This window comes from Oncorhynchus clarkii, chromosome 3, assembly GCF_045791955.1.
Source record: "Oncorhynchus clarkii lewisi isolate Uvic-CL-2024 chromosome 3, UVic_Ocla_1.0, whole genome shotgun sequence".
Taxonomy (NCBI): Eukaryota; Metazoa; Chordata; class Actinopteri; order Salmoniformes; family Salmonidae; genus Oncorhynchus; species Oncorhynchus clarkii.
This window is the reverse complement of record NC_092149.1, coordinates 7,410,253-7,424,819: the sequence shown is the minus strand read 5'-3', so window position 1 is coordinate 7,424,819 and position 14,567 is coordinate 7,410,253. Positions and strand designations below refer to the sequence as shown.

The window sequence follows — 14,567 nt, the reverse complement described above, 5'->3', positions numbered from 1 at the left end:
TGTACTAGCTAGCCAGGATCAGGTCAAGGGTGGCTGGTTGTACTAGCTAACCAGGATCCGGTCATGGTGGCTGGTTGTACTGGCTAACCAGGATGAGTCATGGTGGCTGGTTGTACTGGCTAACCAGGATCAGGTCATGGTGGCTGGTTGTACTAGCTAACCAGGATGAGTCATGGTGGCTGGTTGTACTAGCTAACCGGGATGAGGTCATGGTGGCTGGTTGTACTAGCTAGCCAGGATCAGGGCATGGTGGCTGGTTGTACTGGCTAACCAGGATGAGTCATGGTGGCTGGTTGTACTGGCTAACCAGGATCAGGTCATGGTGGCTGGTTGTACTAGCTAACCAGGATGAGTCATGGTGGCTGGTTGTACTAGCTAACCGGGATGAGGTCATGGTGGCTGGTTGTACTAGCTAGCCAGGATCAGGGCATGGTGTCTGGTTGTGCTGGCTAACCAGGATCAGGGCATGGTGGCTGGTTGTACTGGCTAACCAGGATGAGTCATGGTGGCTGGTTGTACTGGCTAACCAGGATGAGTCATGGTGGCTGGTTGTACTAGCTAACCAGGATGAGTCATGGTGGCTGGTTGTACTGGCTAACCAGGATCAGGTCATGGTGGCTGGTTGTACTGGCTAACCAGGATGAGTCATGGTGGCTGGTTGTACTGGCTAACCAGGATCAAGTCATGGTGGCTGGTTGTACTAGCTAACCAGGATGAGTCATGGTGGCTGGTTGTACTAGCTAACCGGGATGAGGTCATGGTGGCTGGTTGTACTAGCTAACCGGGATGAGGTCATGGTGGCTGGTTGTACTAGCTAGCCAGGATCAGGGCATGGTGTCTGGTTGTGCTGGCTAACCAGGATCAGGGCATGGTGGCTGGTTGTACTGGCTAACCAGGATGAGTCATGGTGGCTGGTTGTACTGGCTAACCAGGATGAGTCATGGTGGCTGGTTGTACTAGCTAACCAGGATGAGTCATGGTGGCTGGTTGTACTGGCTAACCAGGATCAGGTCATGGTGGCTGGTTGTACTGGCTAACCAGGATGAGTCATGGTGGCTGGTTGTACTGGCTAACCAGGATCATCAGGTCATGGTGGCTGGTTGTACTGGCTAACCAGGATGAGTCATGGTGGCTGGTTGTACTGGCTAACCAGGATCAGGGCATGGTGGCTGGTTGTACTAGCTAACCAGGATGAGTCATGGTGGTTGGTTGTCCTGGTTAACCAGGATCAGGGCATGGTGTCTGGTTGTCCTGGCTAACCAGGATCAGGGCATGGTGGCTGGTTGTACTGGCTAACCAGGATGAGTCATGGTGGCTGGTTGTACTGGCTAACCAGGATCAGGGCATGGTGGCTGGTTGTACTAGCTAACCAGGATGAATCATGGTGGCTGGTTGTCCTGGCTAACCAGGATCAGGGCATGATGGCTGGTTGTACTAGCTAACCAGGATGAGTCATGGTGGCTGGTTGTGCTGGCTGACCAGGATCAGGTAATGGTGGCTGGTGGTACTCACGCTGATCTGGGAGGAGGTGGCGGAGAGGCCCAGGGTGATGTTGGGTAAGGAGGGAGACGTGTATAAGCTCAGAAGGTTGGACATGGAGCCCTCTGGACGAAATAACCTAGGCTGTGATGGCCAGCGCTGAAATGACAGGAAAGAGAGCGAGGGAGAGATAGAGAGAGATAGATAGAGAGATTTAGAAAATCGGACTATGGAACATTTAAAAGAGCAACAAGAGCACTGTAATAAACATTAATGCACTAAGACGGACGACGTTCCGGCTCCCTGCAGTATAGCAGAAAGATATGCGCTATTACTGACGGATGATCAAAATGAGTGCCACTTAAAAGTGTGTCATCAAATTGTAGGATATTGTGAAGACAACATGATCAGGTATCGTTTAGCATCACCCCCCCGCCCCCATCCACCAGAAATCTACCCTTCTCTTCAAAAGATCTCTGTACCCCGTCCCTGGTCTTCCCATCCTCCAGCCCCAGGCCTCACCCTCCTCAGGCTACTCTCTCTACCAGAGAACATCAGTGTAGCTGGGGCATGCTTCCTGTACCCAGCAGGGCCAGCAGAGCAGCCTAGCAGCATGTGGTTCTGGAAGGGCCGTGTTTATCCTTCCAACCCCCTCTAGTATTCAGTGACCTGAACAGGGATATCCGGCCTGTATTCCACCCCAGGGACCCGTTCCCTCTGAAAAAGGATACCTAATGTAACGGTGCACAAACACGACTTGCTTTTGCAACAGGCATGAGGCCTTCGATTAGCCCCCGCCAGTTAGCCCCCACTAACAGTCCCGCCACAGTACGTTTCATGAGAGAACGAGTCTTAGCTTTGGGCTGATACAATAGCAATCCTGTGTGTTTATGTTGTTAGCATGTGGGTGGGTGTCTTTGGCTACCAGCGCCTGGGATATCAATTAAGCTCCACGGTTCCCCCCTCCTACCCCCCTCCACCCCAATGGCAGGCCTGTTACTCCCCTCTCAATGTCACTGAGGTCCCTGAAAGAGTAAACATCGCTGCTTAAAGAAAACACAGCTGCTCTGTTAAAGATGGTTCAGAGATGTATCATATCTGCCACCCGCTAGAACGCAGTGTTTTGTGAGGCTGGGGTCCTAGGAGAGCCCCTGCCCCCGGCTAGTTACTGAGTCATGAATCTATTGGGGAAGGCCTCAGAAGGAAGGGAACAACTCACAGGGCTGTGGTCAGACAGCTCAGTGACAGATATACTATGACACGCCAACAGAACGCTTAGCTTGGATTCTTTTAGACTGCTTTTGGAATATTTTTGTTGTTGTTGAATATGTGGATTCTATTGTAGCGTAGAGTAGCTAAATAAATAGCTTGCACGAAACGTGTTGAGCAAGGGAAAAAATCAAGAGGTATGAAAATTGTGAATCGAGATACTGGATGAGGCATTTTTAACCACAAAACCATAGGGAAACACACAGGGATCCAAGATGCTTTCTGCCCTGAGAATTTATAGAGATTGAATTGCAACAAAAATGTTGCTGCCAATATTGCCTCACCATAAGAGTTCATGCCATGAATATGCAAACGCTTTGCATTTCACCCTTTATGAAAAATAAGACATAAGAAGAAAAAGGAAAATAAATAGTAAGTAGAAAGAAATAAGTAAAGCAGGTGTGTATTACGTATGTCGACATTATGGGAGAGCTGTGTCTCTTTACCCTCAGTGTGGGGAGTCATTTCTACTGGACTGTAACAGACTGCTTAGAGACAGACGGCAGGGACAACTGACTGTTTTCATAGCTGCACACACACACACACAGACACACACACAGACACACACATACACAGGCAGGCAGGCAGACAGACACCCCGTGTGAGACATGACTTAAGAAGTTAGATTTTCATGATTCAGATTATTTATCTTGAATCCACTTGAATCAATTAAAAGTCACCGTAGTGTGTAGAGGATAAATACGAGCGGTCTGGCTACTGTTCTTTAGCTTTTGCTTTGGTTGCTCCTTGGGGTTTAAGCCGGGTCACTGTGAAGCACTTTGTGACAACTGCTGATGTAAAAAAGGCTTTATAAAATAAAATGGATTGATTGATGGTCTGGGTTCGTACCTCGGTTTTTGTGGTGGTGGGGAGAGAGGAGGGCCCGTTCTCGGCCCCCAGGGCGCTGGAGGCTCCGATGGGAGAGCTGGGTCCTGAGCCTGGGGCACTGTTAGTGACTGTAGAGTCTGTGAAAAGGACAGAGATAATGTTAGGGGCTGTAGAGTCTGTGAAGAGGACAGAGATAATGTTAGTGGCTGTAGAGTCTGTGAAGAGGACAGAGTTAATGTTAGTGACTGTAGCGTCTGTGAAGGGGACAGAGATAATGTTAGTGGCTGTAGAGTCTGTGAAGAGGACAGAGATAATGTTAGTGACTGTAGAGTCTGTGAAAAGGACAGAGATAATGTTAGTGACTGTAGAGTCTGTGAAGAGGACAGAGATAATGTTAGTGACTGTAGAGTCTGTGAAGAGGACAGAGATAATGTTAGTGGCTGTAGAGTCTGTGGAGAGGACAGAGATAATGTTAGTGGCTGTAGAGTCTGTGGAGAGGACAGAGATAATGTTAGTGACTGTAGCGTCTGTGAAGAGGACAGAGATAATGTTAGTGACTGTAGAGTCTGTGAAGGGGACAGAGATAATGTTAGTGGCTGTAGAGTCTGTGAAGAGGACAGAGATAATGTTAATGACTGTAGCGTCTGTGAAGGGGACAGAGATATAGATTGTTATTGGCTATAGAGAGGACAGAGATAATGTTAGTGGCTGTAGAGTCTGTGAAGGGGACAGAGATATAGATTGTTATTGGCTATAGAGAGGACAGAGATAATGTTATTGGCTGTAGAGTTTGTGAAGGGGACAGAGATATAGATTGTTATTGGCTATAGAGAGGACAGAGATAATGTTAGTGGCTGTAGAGTTTGTGAAGGGGACAGAGATAATGTTATTGGCTATAGAGAGGACAGAGATAATGTTAGTGGCTGTAGAGTTTGTTAAGGGGACAGAGATATAGATTGTTATTGGCTATAGAGAGGACAGAGATAATGTTAGTGGCTGTAGAGTTTGTGAAGGGGACAGAGATAATGTTATTGGCTATAGAGAGGACAGAGATAATGTTAGTGGCTGTAGAGTTTGTGAAGGGGACAGAGATATAGATTGTTATTGGCTATAGAGAGGACAGAGATAATATTAGTGGCTGTAGAGTTTGTGAATGGGACAGAGATAATGTTATTGGCTATAGAGAGGACATAAATAGACATAAAGGAGTGACAGGGAAACAAGCTCCTAACACCATAATGCGTCCTTTGGCTGCACCATCACAGCTCTCTCTGTCAATACAGAGTTATTCCACAGCAGAACTGCTACAATATGTGTCAACAATCATACCCATCATTTCTAGGGCCCTCTTCTTGTAGGGGGTCATGACGTTGCTGTCTTTCCTCTTCAGCAGTGGACTACTCCTCCTCTCTGCTACCTTCTGCTTCAGTCTAGACTTCACCTTCAGGTTGGGCTCTGAGGCTGGAGGAGGACAGAGAGAGGAGGGAGAGAGGGGATGGTTTAGTAAGACTCAGGCTAGAGGAGAACAGAGAGAGAGAGAGAGAGAGAGAGAGAGAGGGAGAGGGGGAGAGAGGGAGAGAGAGAAGGGGAGGGAGAGAGAGAGAGAGAGAGAGAGAGAGAGAGAGAGAGTGGTTTCGTAAGACGAGGCTGGAGGGGGAGAGAGAGACTATGGTTCAGCATAGTTCATACTCCATGTACTAGATCTATTTATATGCCTGTAGTGGTTGATGTTGGTGGCCACTGTCACTAACAGAAGACATCCACCAATCAGCTTGAGTTCCCTCAAAGAAATGTTTACCAGTGGGAGGGACTGTAGCTCACGCCTGACAGGATTCCAAAGATGGTTTTGATATATTGTAGACCCGACCAGGACAGAATGACACATACCTCCATATCTTTAAACACAATCCTAAAAATGAGGAACAACTCAGCAAGGTCAGAACAGTGGTCCTGTCAAAGTTGTAATACATTTAAACCTGTAAGCAGAAATATAGACACAGTTCTGGTGGTTTCTCTTCAACCAAATGACACCATTTCAGAGAGGAGAGGAGATTCTGAGCTGTTTGAGGAGATGCAATGAGTCAAGATTGGGCCCATTTCCACCTCATCTGGTCTAAATTAGGTTGAGCAACACACAGGGTCTCTCTAAGTGAAGTGGTCGCTACCTGCTGCCCTGGTGACCACAGCCTGATACAGTAGCAGCAGTTAAACTAAAACAAACGCATGGCAGATGTTTCAGATGCGTTCCTCACACCATCTCCACATTCCTAATGCAAACCAGAGATATCCCCCCCCACAGAGTTACACATAAACAAACATACAGCCAATAACACAAAAGAAAAGAAAAATATAAAAAAAAATGTATGTACAGTGTTTGGAAATGTAGAAGAGTAGGGAGGTAGGCAATACATAGGCTCTAGAGGCGAAAATAATTACAATTTAGCATTAATACTGGAGTGATAGATATGCAGATGATGATGTGCAAGTAGAGATACTGGGGTGCATAAGAGCAAGAGGTTAAGTAATAATATGGGGATGAGGTAGTCGGGGTGCTATTTACAGATTGGCTGTGTACAGGTACAGTGATTGGTAAGCTGCTCTGACAGCTGATGCTTAAAGTTAGAGAGGGAGATATAAGACTCCAGCTTCAGAGATTTTTGCAATTTTCTCCAGTCATTGGCAGCAGAGAACTGGAAGGAAAGGCGGCTAAAGTGTTGGCTTTGTGGATGACCAGTGAGATATACCTGCTGGAGCGCGTGCTGCGGGTGGGTGTTGCTATGGTGACCAGTGAGCTGAGATAAGGAGGGGCTTTACCTAGCAAACACTTATAGATGACCTGGAGCCAGTGGGTTTGGCGACGGATATGTGGTGAGGGCCATCCAACAAGATCATACAGGTCGCAGTGGTGGGTAGTATATGGGGCTTTGGTGATAAAACGGATGGCACTGTGATAGACTACATCCAATTTGCTGAGTAGAGTGTTGGAGGCTATTTTGGAAAAGACATCGCCAAAGTCAAGGATCGGTAGGATAGTCAGTTTTACAAGGGTATGTTTGGCGGCATGAGTGAAGGAGGCTTTGTTGCAAAATAGGAAGCCGATTCTAGATTTAATTTTGGATTGGAGATTCTTAATGTGAGTCTGGAAGGAGAGTTTACAGTCTAACCAGACACCTAGGTATTTGTAGTTGTCCACATATTCTAAGTCAGAACCGTACAGAGTAGTGATGCTAGTCGGGCGGGAGGGTATGGGCAGCGAACGGTTGAAAAGCATGCATTTGGTTTTACTAGTGTTTAAGAGCAGTTGAAGGGCCAGATGTATACAGAATGGTGTCGTCTGCGTAGAGGTGGATCAGAGAATCACCAACAGCAAAAGCAACATCATTGGTATATACAGAAATCTATTGGGAAAAAACCTTTAATATTTCAGTCAAATATCTATCTAGCATCACACAGTACAGACTGCCACTGAGTGTGTTGATATAACGAAAGGTTGTTGTTGTGTCTGAGTGTTTTTGAGGCGTGGCGGTGATGATGAGGATGATCCTGTCATGCCCTGAGGAGGAGTCAGTCAGTAGGCCATGTCAGCCTAGCTCAACTCACCCCAAATGACACCCTATTGCCTATTTAGTGCACTACTTTTGACCAGAGCCCTATGGGCGCTAATAATGTCTCCCTATGCCCCCCCCCCCCCCCTCTCTCTCTCTCTACAGCCCTGGAATCCCCTCCATTCACACTTTAACACTACTGACATCCAGATCAACACAGAGGTCAACCTACTAGTGCTGTAGGAGGAGGATCCAGGTCAACACAGAGGTCAACCTACTAGTGCTGTTGGAGGAGGATCCAGGTCAACACAGAGGTCAACCTACTAGTGCTGTACTAGGAGGATCCAGATCAACACAGAGGTCAACCTACTAGTGCTGTAGGAGGAGGATCCAGGTCAACACAGAGGTCAACCTACTAGTGCTGTAGGATCCAGATCAACACAGAGGTCAACCTACTAGTGCTGTAGGAGGAGGATCCAGATCAACACAGAGGTCAACCTACTAGTGCTGTAGGAGGAGGATCCAGGTCAACACAGAGGTCAACCTACTAGTGCTGTAGGAGGAGGATCCAGGTCAACACAGAGGTCAACCTACTAGTGCTGTCGGAGGAGGATCCAGGTCAACACAGAGGTCAACCTACTAGTGCTGTAGGAGGAGGATACAGATCAACACAGAGGTCAACCTACTAGTGCTGTAGGAGGAGGATCCAGATCAACACAGAGGTCAACCTACTAGTGCTGTAGGAGAAGGATCCAGATAAACACAGAGGTCAACCTACTAGTGCTGTAGGAGGACGATCCAGGTCAACACAGAGGTCAACACAGAGGTCAACCTACTAGTGCTGTAGGAGGAGGATCCAGGTCAACACAGAGGTCAACCTACTAGTGCTGTAGGAGGAGGATCCAGATCAACACAGAGATCAACCTACTAGTGCTGTAGGAGGAGGATACAGATCAACACAGAGATCAACCTACTAGTGCTGTAGGAGGAGGATCCAGGTCAACACAGAGGTCAACCTACTAGTGCTGTAGGAGGAGGATCCAGGTCAACACAGAGGTCAACCTACTAGTGCTGTAGGAGGAGGATCCAGGTCAACACAGAGGTCAACCTACTAGTGCTGTAGGAGGAGGATCCAGGTCAACACAGAGGTCAACCTACTAGTGCTGTAGGAGGAGGATCCAGGTCAACACAGAGGTCAACCTACTAGTGCTGTAGGAGGAGGATCCAGGTCAACACAGAGGTCAACCTACTAGTGCTGTAGGAGGAGGATCCAGGTCAACACAGAGGTCAACCTACTAGTGCTGTAGGAGGAGGATCCAGGTCAACACAGAGGTCAACCTACTAGTGCTGTAGGAGGAGGATACAGATCAACACAGAGGTCAACCTACTAGTGCTGTAGGAGGAGGATCCAGATCAACACAGAGGTCAACCTACTAGTGCTGTAGGAGGAGGATCCAGATCAACACAGAGGTCAACCTACTAGTGCTGTAGGAGGACGATCCAGGTCAACACAGAGGTCAACACAGAGGTCAACCTACTAGTGCTGTAGGAGGAGGATCCAGATCAACACAGAGGTCAACCTACTAGTGCTGTAGGAGGACGATCCAGGTCAACACAGAGGTCAACCTACTAGTGCTGTAGGAGGAGGATCCAGGTCAACACAGAGGTCAACCTACTAGTGCTGTAGGAGGAGGATCCAGATCAACACAGAGGTCAACCTACTAGTGCTGTAGGAGGACGATCCAGGTCAACACAGAGGTCAACACAGAGGTCAACCTACTAGTGCTGTAGGAGGAGGATCCAGGTCAACACAGAGGTCAACCTACTAGTGCTGTAGGAGGAGGATCCAGATCAACACAGAGATCAACCTACTAGTGCTGTAGGAGGACGATCCAGGTCAACACAGAGATCAACCTACTAGTGCTGTAGGAGGAGGATCCAGGTCAACACAGAGGTCAACCTACTAGTGCTGTAGGAGGAGGATCCAGATCAACACAGAGGTCAACCTACTAGTGCTGTAGGAGGAGGATCCAGGTCAACACAGAGGTCAACCTACTAGTGCTGTAGGAGGAGGATCCAGATCAACACAGAGGTCAACCTACTAGTGCTGTAGGAGGAGGATGGAGCACAAAGTTACATAAACGGCCATCTCAGTATTATACAATAACTAAACACCATGTTGTTTCAATTATTTATCCTTTCCTTGAGATCAATTATTGAGAAGGGTTGTTTTTGTGATGCGACCATACGACGTGATGTTGCACAAGGGAGACGAGGGGAGACGAGAACACGAGCGGGGGGGGGGGGGGGGGGGGGGGGGGGGGTTAGGGGGGGGTTGACAGGGCCAGATGCTTCTATTTTGAGAGTCCTGTCAAATACAGCAGCACCAGCCCCTCTCTTTCCCTGTCTATCAGCCATCCGTCCTGTGAGTGAGGGGTACTGAAAGAGAGAAAGAGCGAGAGAGAGAGCGAGACAGAGGGAGAGAAAGCGCTGCAGGGAGTCTTCATGAATCCTCTTCATGCCCCGCTGCCCTGATTGCTTTCTATTTTTAGCACTGCTCCGTTCGCTGCCACCAAGCGCTCCGTCGCCACGGGAACGCCAGACAGCGGCGAAGTGGGAAACGGACAGACTTTGTCACCGTGTTTGTGTTCCAAATAGCACCCTATTCCCTATATAGTGCACTACTGTTTTTAAGGCAAAAGGTACCATTTAGGACGCATGTAATTAGTCTCTGTGGAAAAACCAGCGGTAGCGTTACCTGCCTACGACGCAACAGGAAGGGAAGCTGGCAGCAGACATCTCTAACTAACACAGCTCTCATGTTGATACAAACACCTGTGCCACTTCATTGGTTAACTGGCAAAGTGCCAAGAACACATCACTCAACTAAAACAGGTGGCAATATGAATGAGCCACGATGGGTTTAACATGCCCATACAACAACCAGGTTATTACAGTAGAAAGTCCTGGGTTGGAGGTTGGTGGAGGCTGAATGTGTGATGCCTGTCTCCACTACATTTCAATGTTAACTCTGCTGTCAGTGTGATGCCTGTCTCCACTACATCTCAATGTTAACTCTGCCTGTCTCCACTCCATCTCAATGTTAACTATGCTGTCAGTGTGATGCCTGTCTCCACTACATCTCAATGTTAACTCTGCTGTCAGTGTGATGCCTGTCTCCACTACATCTCAATGTTAACTATGCCGTCAGTGTGATGCCTGTCTCCACTACATCTCAATGTTAACTCTGCTGTCAGTGTGATGCCTTCTCCGTTAGGCTGCCGGACCAAGACAAGGCCAGGTGGCTGGCTAGGGGGACTCTTAGGCTGTGTCCCAAATGGCACTCTATTTCCAATATAGTGCACTGCTTTTGACCAGGCCCAGAGGGCCCGTAGTGCTCTATGTAGGGAATAGGGTGCCATTTGGGACCGAGCCTTACAGAAAGACTATATGCTGGGACACTGTGTTCTGTTGGCTACAAGGCCTTACTGTTATACCCTTTTCATACATACTTGAACTGTTCTGTACTGGCTCAGATATACAGCTGGCTCACCTTGGTAAGCTATACAGCTCGGCTCACCTTGGTAAGCTATACAGCTCGGCTCACCTTGGTAAGCTATACAGCTGGCTCACCTTGGTAAGCTATACAGCTGGCTCACCTTGGTAAGCTATACAGCTGGCTCACCTTGGTAAGATATACAGCTGGCTCACCTTGGTAAGATATACAGCTCGGCTCACCTTGGTAAGCTATACAGCTCGGCTCACCTTGGTAAGCTATACAGCTCGGCTCAGCTGTGTAAGCTATACAGCTGGCTCACCTTGGTAAGCTATACAGCTCGGCTCACCTTGGTAAGCTATACAGCTGGCTCACCTTGGTAAGCTATACAGCTGGCTCACCTTGGTAAGCTATACAGCTGGCTCACCTTGGTAAGATATACAGCTGGCTCAGCTGTGTAAGCTATACAGCTGGCTCACCTTGGTAAGCTATACAGCTGGCTCACCTTGGTAAGCTATACAGCTGGCTCACCTTGGTAAGCTATACAGCTCGGCTCACCTTGGTAAGCTATACAGCTCGGCTCAGCTGTGTAAGCTATACAGCTCGGCTCACCTTGGTAAGCTATACAGCTGGCTCACCTTGGTAAGCTATACAGCTGGCTCACCTTGGTAAGCTATACAGCTCGGCTCACCTTGGTAAGCTATACAGCTCGGCTCAGCTGTGTAAGCTATACAGATCGACCAGATTCTTTCCCTGTTCATAAGTCATTCTACGATACTTATCAAAAGCCACCGGCTTCAAAATCCATGAACCCTTCCATGAACTCATCCAGTCCAGACAAATGTACATCGTTTCACCCGATTCTATTACTATTGGAATGAGCACGGATCATTGTCTCACCATGGGGAGGTACAAGGAGCGGGTTACTTTGCCTCCAGGCATCCAGGCCTTAAAATATCCCCTGGTTTCAGAAAGCAATGTGAAACCCTCCTTCCACTGCACCTGCTACACACGTTTGGTAAGTGGGTCAAGAGTGGAGATGGTGTTGCACCTCTCCTTTCCTCTAAGTCAGGCTGTTCTTACCACGGCCCGGGGCATCACATGATCTGAGACCCGTCTATTCTTGGACATTGCATAAAGAGGATGTACGGCCAAGTAAACAAGTTTATCACGTGGAATTGTATTGCTTTGTGGAATAAAAAGCTTTTTTGGGGGGGCGGGGGGGGGGGGTGTATTCAAGGGACGGTCTTGTGATCAAAGCACGATGACTCCGCTAGGCCTTTTCTGATTAGAGAAGCCTAACATGGACTGATTCCAGAGGAGAGGAAGCATTTGTAATGCTTATGGGCTTAGTTCTTAAACAGCCTTCACCTTAATAAGTCTGTAGATGGAACACCATGAAGAAGAGACGAGGACCCGCTGGACACACACTGGCCTTAATAAGTCTGTAGATGGAACACCATGAAGAGGAGACGAGGACCCACTGGACACACACTGGCCTTAATAAGTCTGTAGATGGAACACCATGAAGAAGAGACGAGGACCCACTGGACACACACTGGCCTTAATAAGTCTGTAGATGGAACACCATGAAGAGGAGACGAGGACCCACTGAACACACACTGGCCTTAATAAGTCTGTAGATGGAACACCATGAAGAGGAGACGAGGACCCACTGGACACACACTGGCCTTAATAAGTCTGTAGATGGAACACCATGAAGAGGAGACGAGGACCCACTGGACACACACTGGCCTTAATAAGTCTGTAGATGGAACACCATGAAGAAGAGACGAGGACCCACTGGACACAAACTGGCCTTAATAAGTCTGTAGATGGAACACCATGAAGAGGAGACGAGGACCCACTGGACACACACTGGCCTTAATAAGTCTGTAGATGGAACACCATGAAGAAGAGACGAGGACCCACTGGACACACACTGGCCTTAATAAGTCTGTAGATGGAACACCATGAAGAGGAGACGAGGACCCACTGAACACACACTGGCCTTAATAAGTCTGTAGATGGAACACCATGAAGAAGAGACGAGGACCCACTGGACACAAACTGGCCTTAATAAGTCTGTAGATGGAACACCATGAAGAAGAGACGAGGACCCACTGGACACAAACTGGCCTTAATAAGTCTGTAGATGGAACACCATGAAGAAGAGACGAGGACCCACTGGACACACACTGGCCTTAATAAGTCTGTAGATGGAACACCATGAAGAAGAGACGAGGACCCACTGGACACAAACTGGCCTTATTAAGTCTGTAGATGGAACACCATGAAGAAGAGACGAGGACCCACTGGACACACTGGCCTTAATAAGTCTGTAGATGGAACACCATGAAGAAGAGACGAGGACCCACTGGACACACACTGGCCTTAATAAGTCTGTAGATGGAACACCATGAAGAAGAGACGAGGACCCACTGGACACACACTGGCCTTAATAAGTCTGTAGATGGAACACCATGAAGAGGAGACGAGGACCCACTGAACACACACTGGCCTTAATAAGTCTGTAGATGGAACACCATGAAGAAGAGACGAGGACCTACTGAACACACACTGGCCTTAATAAGTCTGTAGATGGAACACCATGAAGAGGAGACGAGGACCCACTGAACACACACTGGCCTTAATAAGTCTATAGATGGAACACCATGAAGAAGAGACGAGGACCCACTGAACACACACTGGCCTTAATAAGTCTGTAGATGGAACACCATGAAGAAGAGACGAGGACCCACTGGACACACACTGGCCTTAATAAGTCTGTAGATGGAACACCATGAAGAAGAGACGAGGACCCACTGAACACACACTGGCCTTAATAAGTCTGTAGATGGAACACCATGAAGAAGAGACGAGGACCCACTGAACACACACTGGCCTTAATAAGTCTGTAGATGGAACACCATGAAGAGGAGACGAGGACCCACTGAACACACACTGGCCTTAATAAGTCTGTAGATGGAACACCATGAAGAGGAGACGAGGACCCACTGGACACACACTGGCCTTAATAAGTCTGTAGATGGAACACCATGAAGAAGAGACGAGGACCCACTGGACACACACTGGCCTTAATAAGTCTGTAGATGGAACACCATGAAGAGGAGACGAGGACCCACTGGACACACACTGGCCTTAATAAGTCTGTAGATGGAACACCATGAAGAGGAGACGAGGACCCACTGGACACACACTGGCCTTAATAAGTCTGTAGATGGAACACCATGAAGAAGAGACGAGGACCCACTGGACACACACTGGCCTTAATAAGTCTGTAGATGGAACACCATGAAGAAGAGACGAGGACCCACTGAACACACACTGGCCTTAATAAGTCTGTAGATGGAACACCATGAAGAAGAGACGAGGACCCACTGAACACACACTGGCCTTAATAAGTCTGTAGATGGAACACCATGAAGAAGAGACGAGAGCCCACTGGACACACACTGGCCTTAATAAGTCTGTAGATGGAACACCATGAAGAAGAGACGAGGACCCACTGAACACACACTGGCCTTAATAAGTCTGTAGATGGAACACCATGAAGAAGAGACGAGGACCCACTGGACACACACTGGCCTTAATAAGTCTGTAGATGGAACACCATGAAGAAGAGACGAGAGCCCACTGAACACACACTGGCCTTAATAAGTCTGTAGATGGAACACCATGAAGAAGAGACGAGGACCCACTGGACACACACTGGCCTTAATAAGTCTGTAGATGGAACACCATGAAGAAGAGACGAGGACCCACTGAACACACACTGGCCTTAATAAGTCTGTAGATGGAACACCATGAAGAGGAGACGAGGACCCACTGGACACACACTGGCCTTAATAAGTCTGTAGATGGAACACCATGAAGAAGAGACGAGGACCCGCTGAACACACACTGGCCTTAATAAGTCTGTAGATGGA

The 14,567-nt window shown here is 48.1% G+C and overlaps 1 protein-coding gene across 7 annotated transcripts in view; it reads right to left on the bottom strand.

Annotated features, from left to right (window-relative positions):
- Positions 1-14,567, bottom strand: part of LOC139387209 (histone deacetylase 9-B-like) — a 62,756-nt gene that overhangs the window by 9,950 nt on the left and 38,239 nt on the right. For all 7 annotated transcript variants that reach the window (XM_071133339.1, XM_071133295.1, XM_071133287.1 and 4 more), the window contains 3 exons: positions 4,906-5,037; positions 3,598-3,713; positions 1,513-1,638 (listed from right to left, as the gene is read on the bottom strand). In XM_071133339.1, coding sequence (XP_070989440.1) covers positions 1,513-1,638; positions 3,598-3,713; positions 4,906-5,037 — 374 coding nt within the window. The remainder of the gene's footprint in view (positions 1-1,512; positions 1,639-3,597; positions 3,714-4,905; positions 5,038-14,567) is intronic.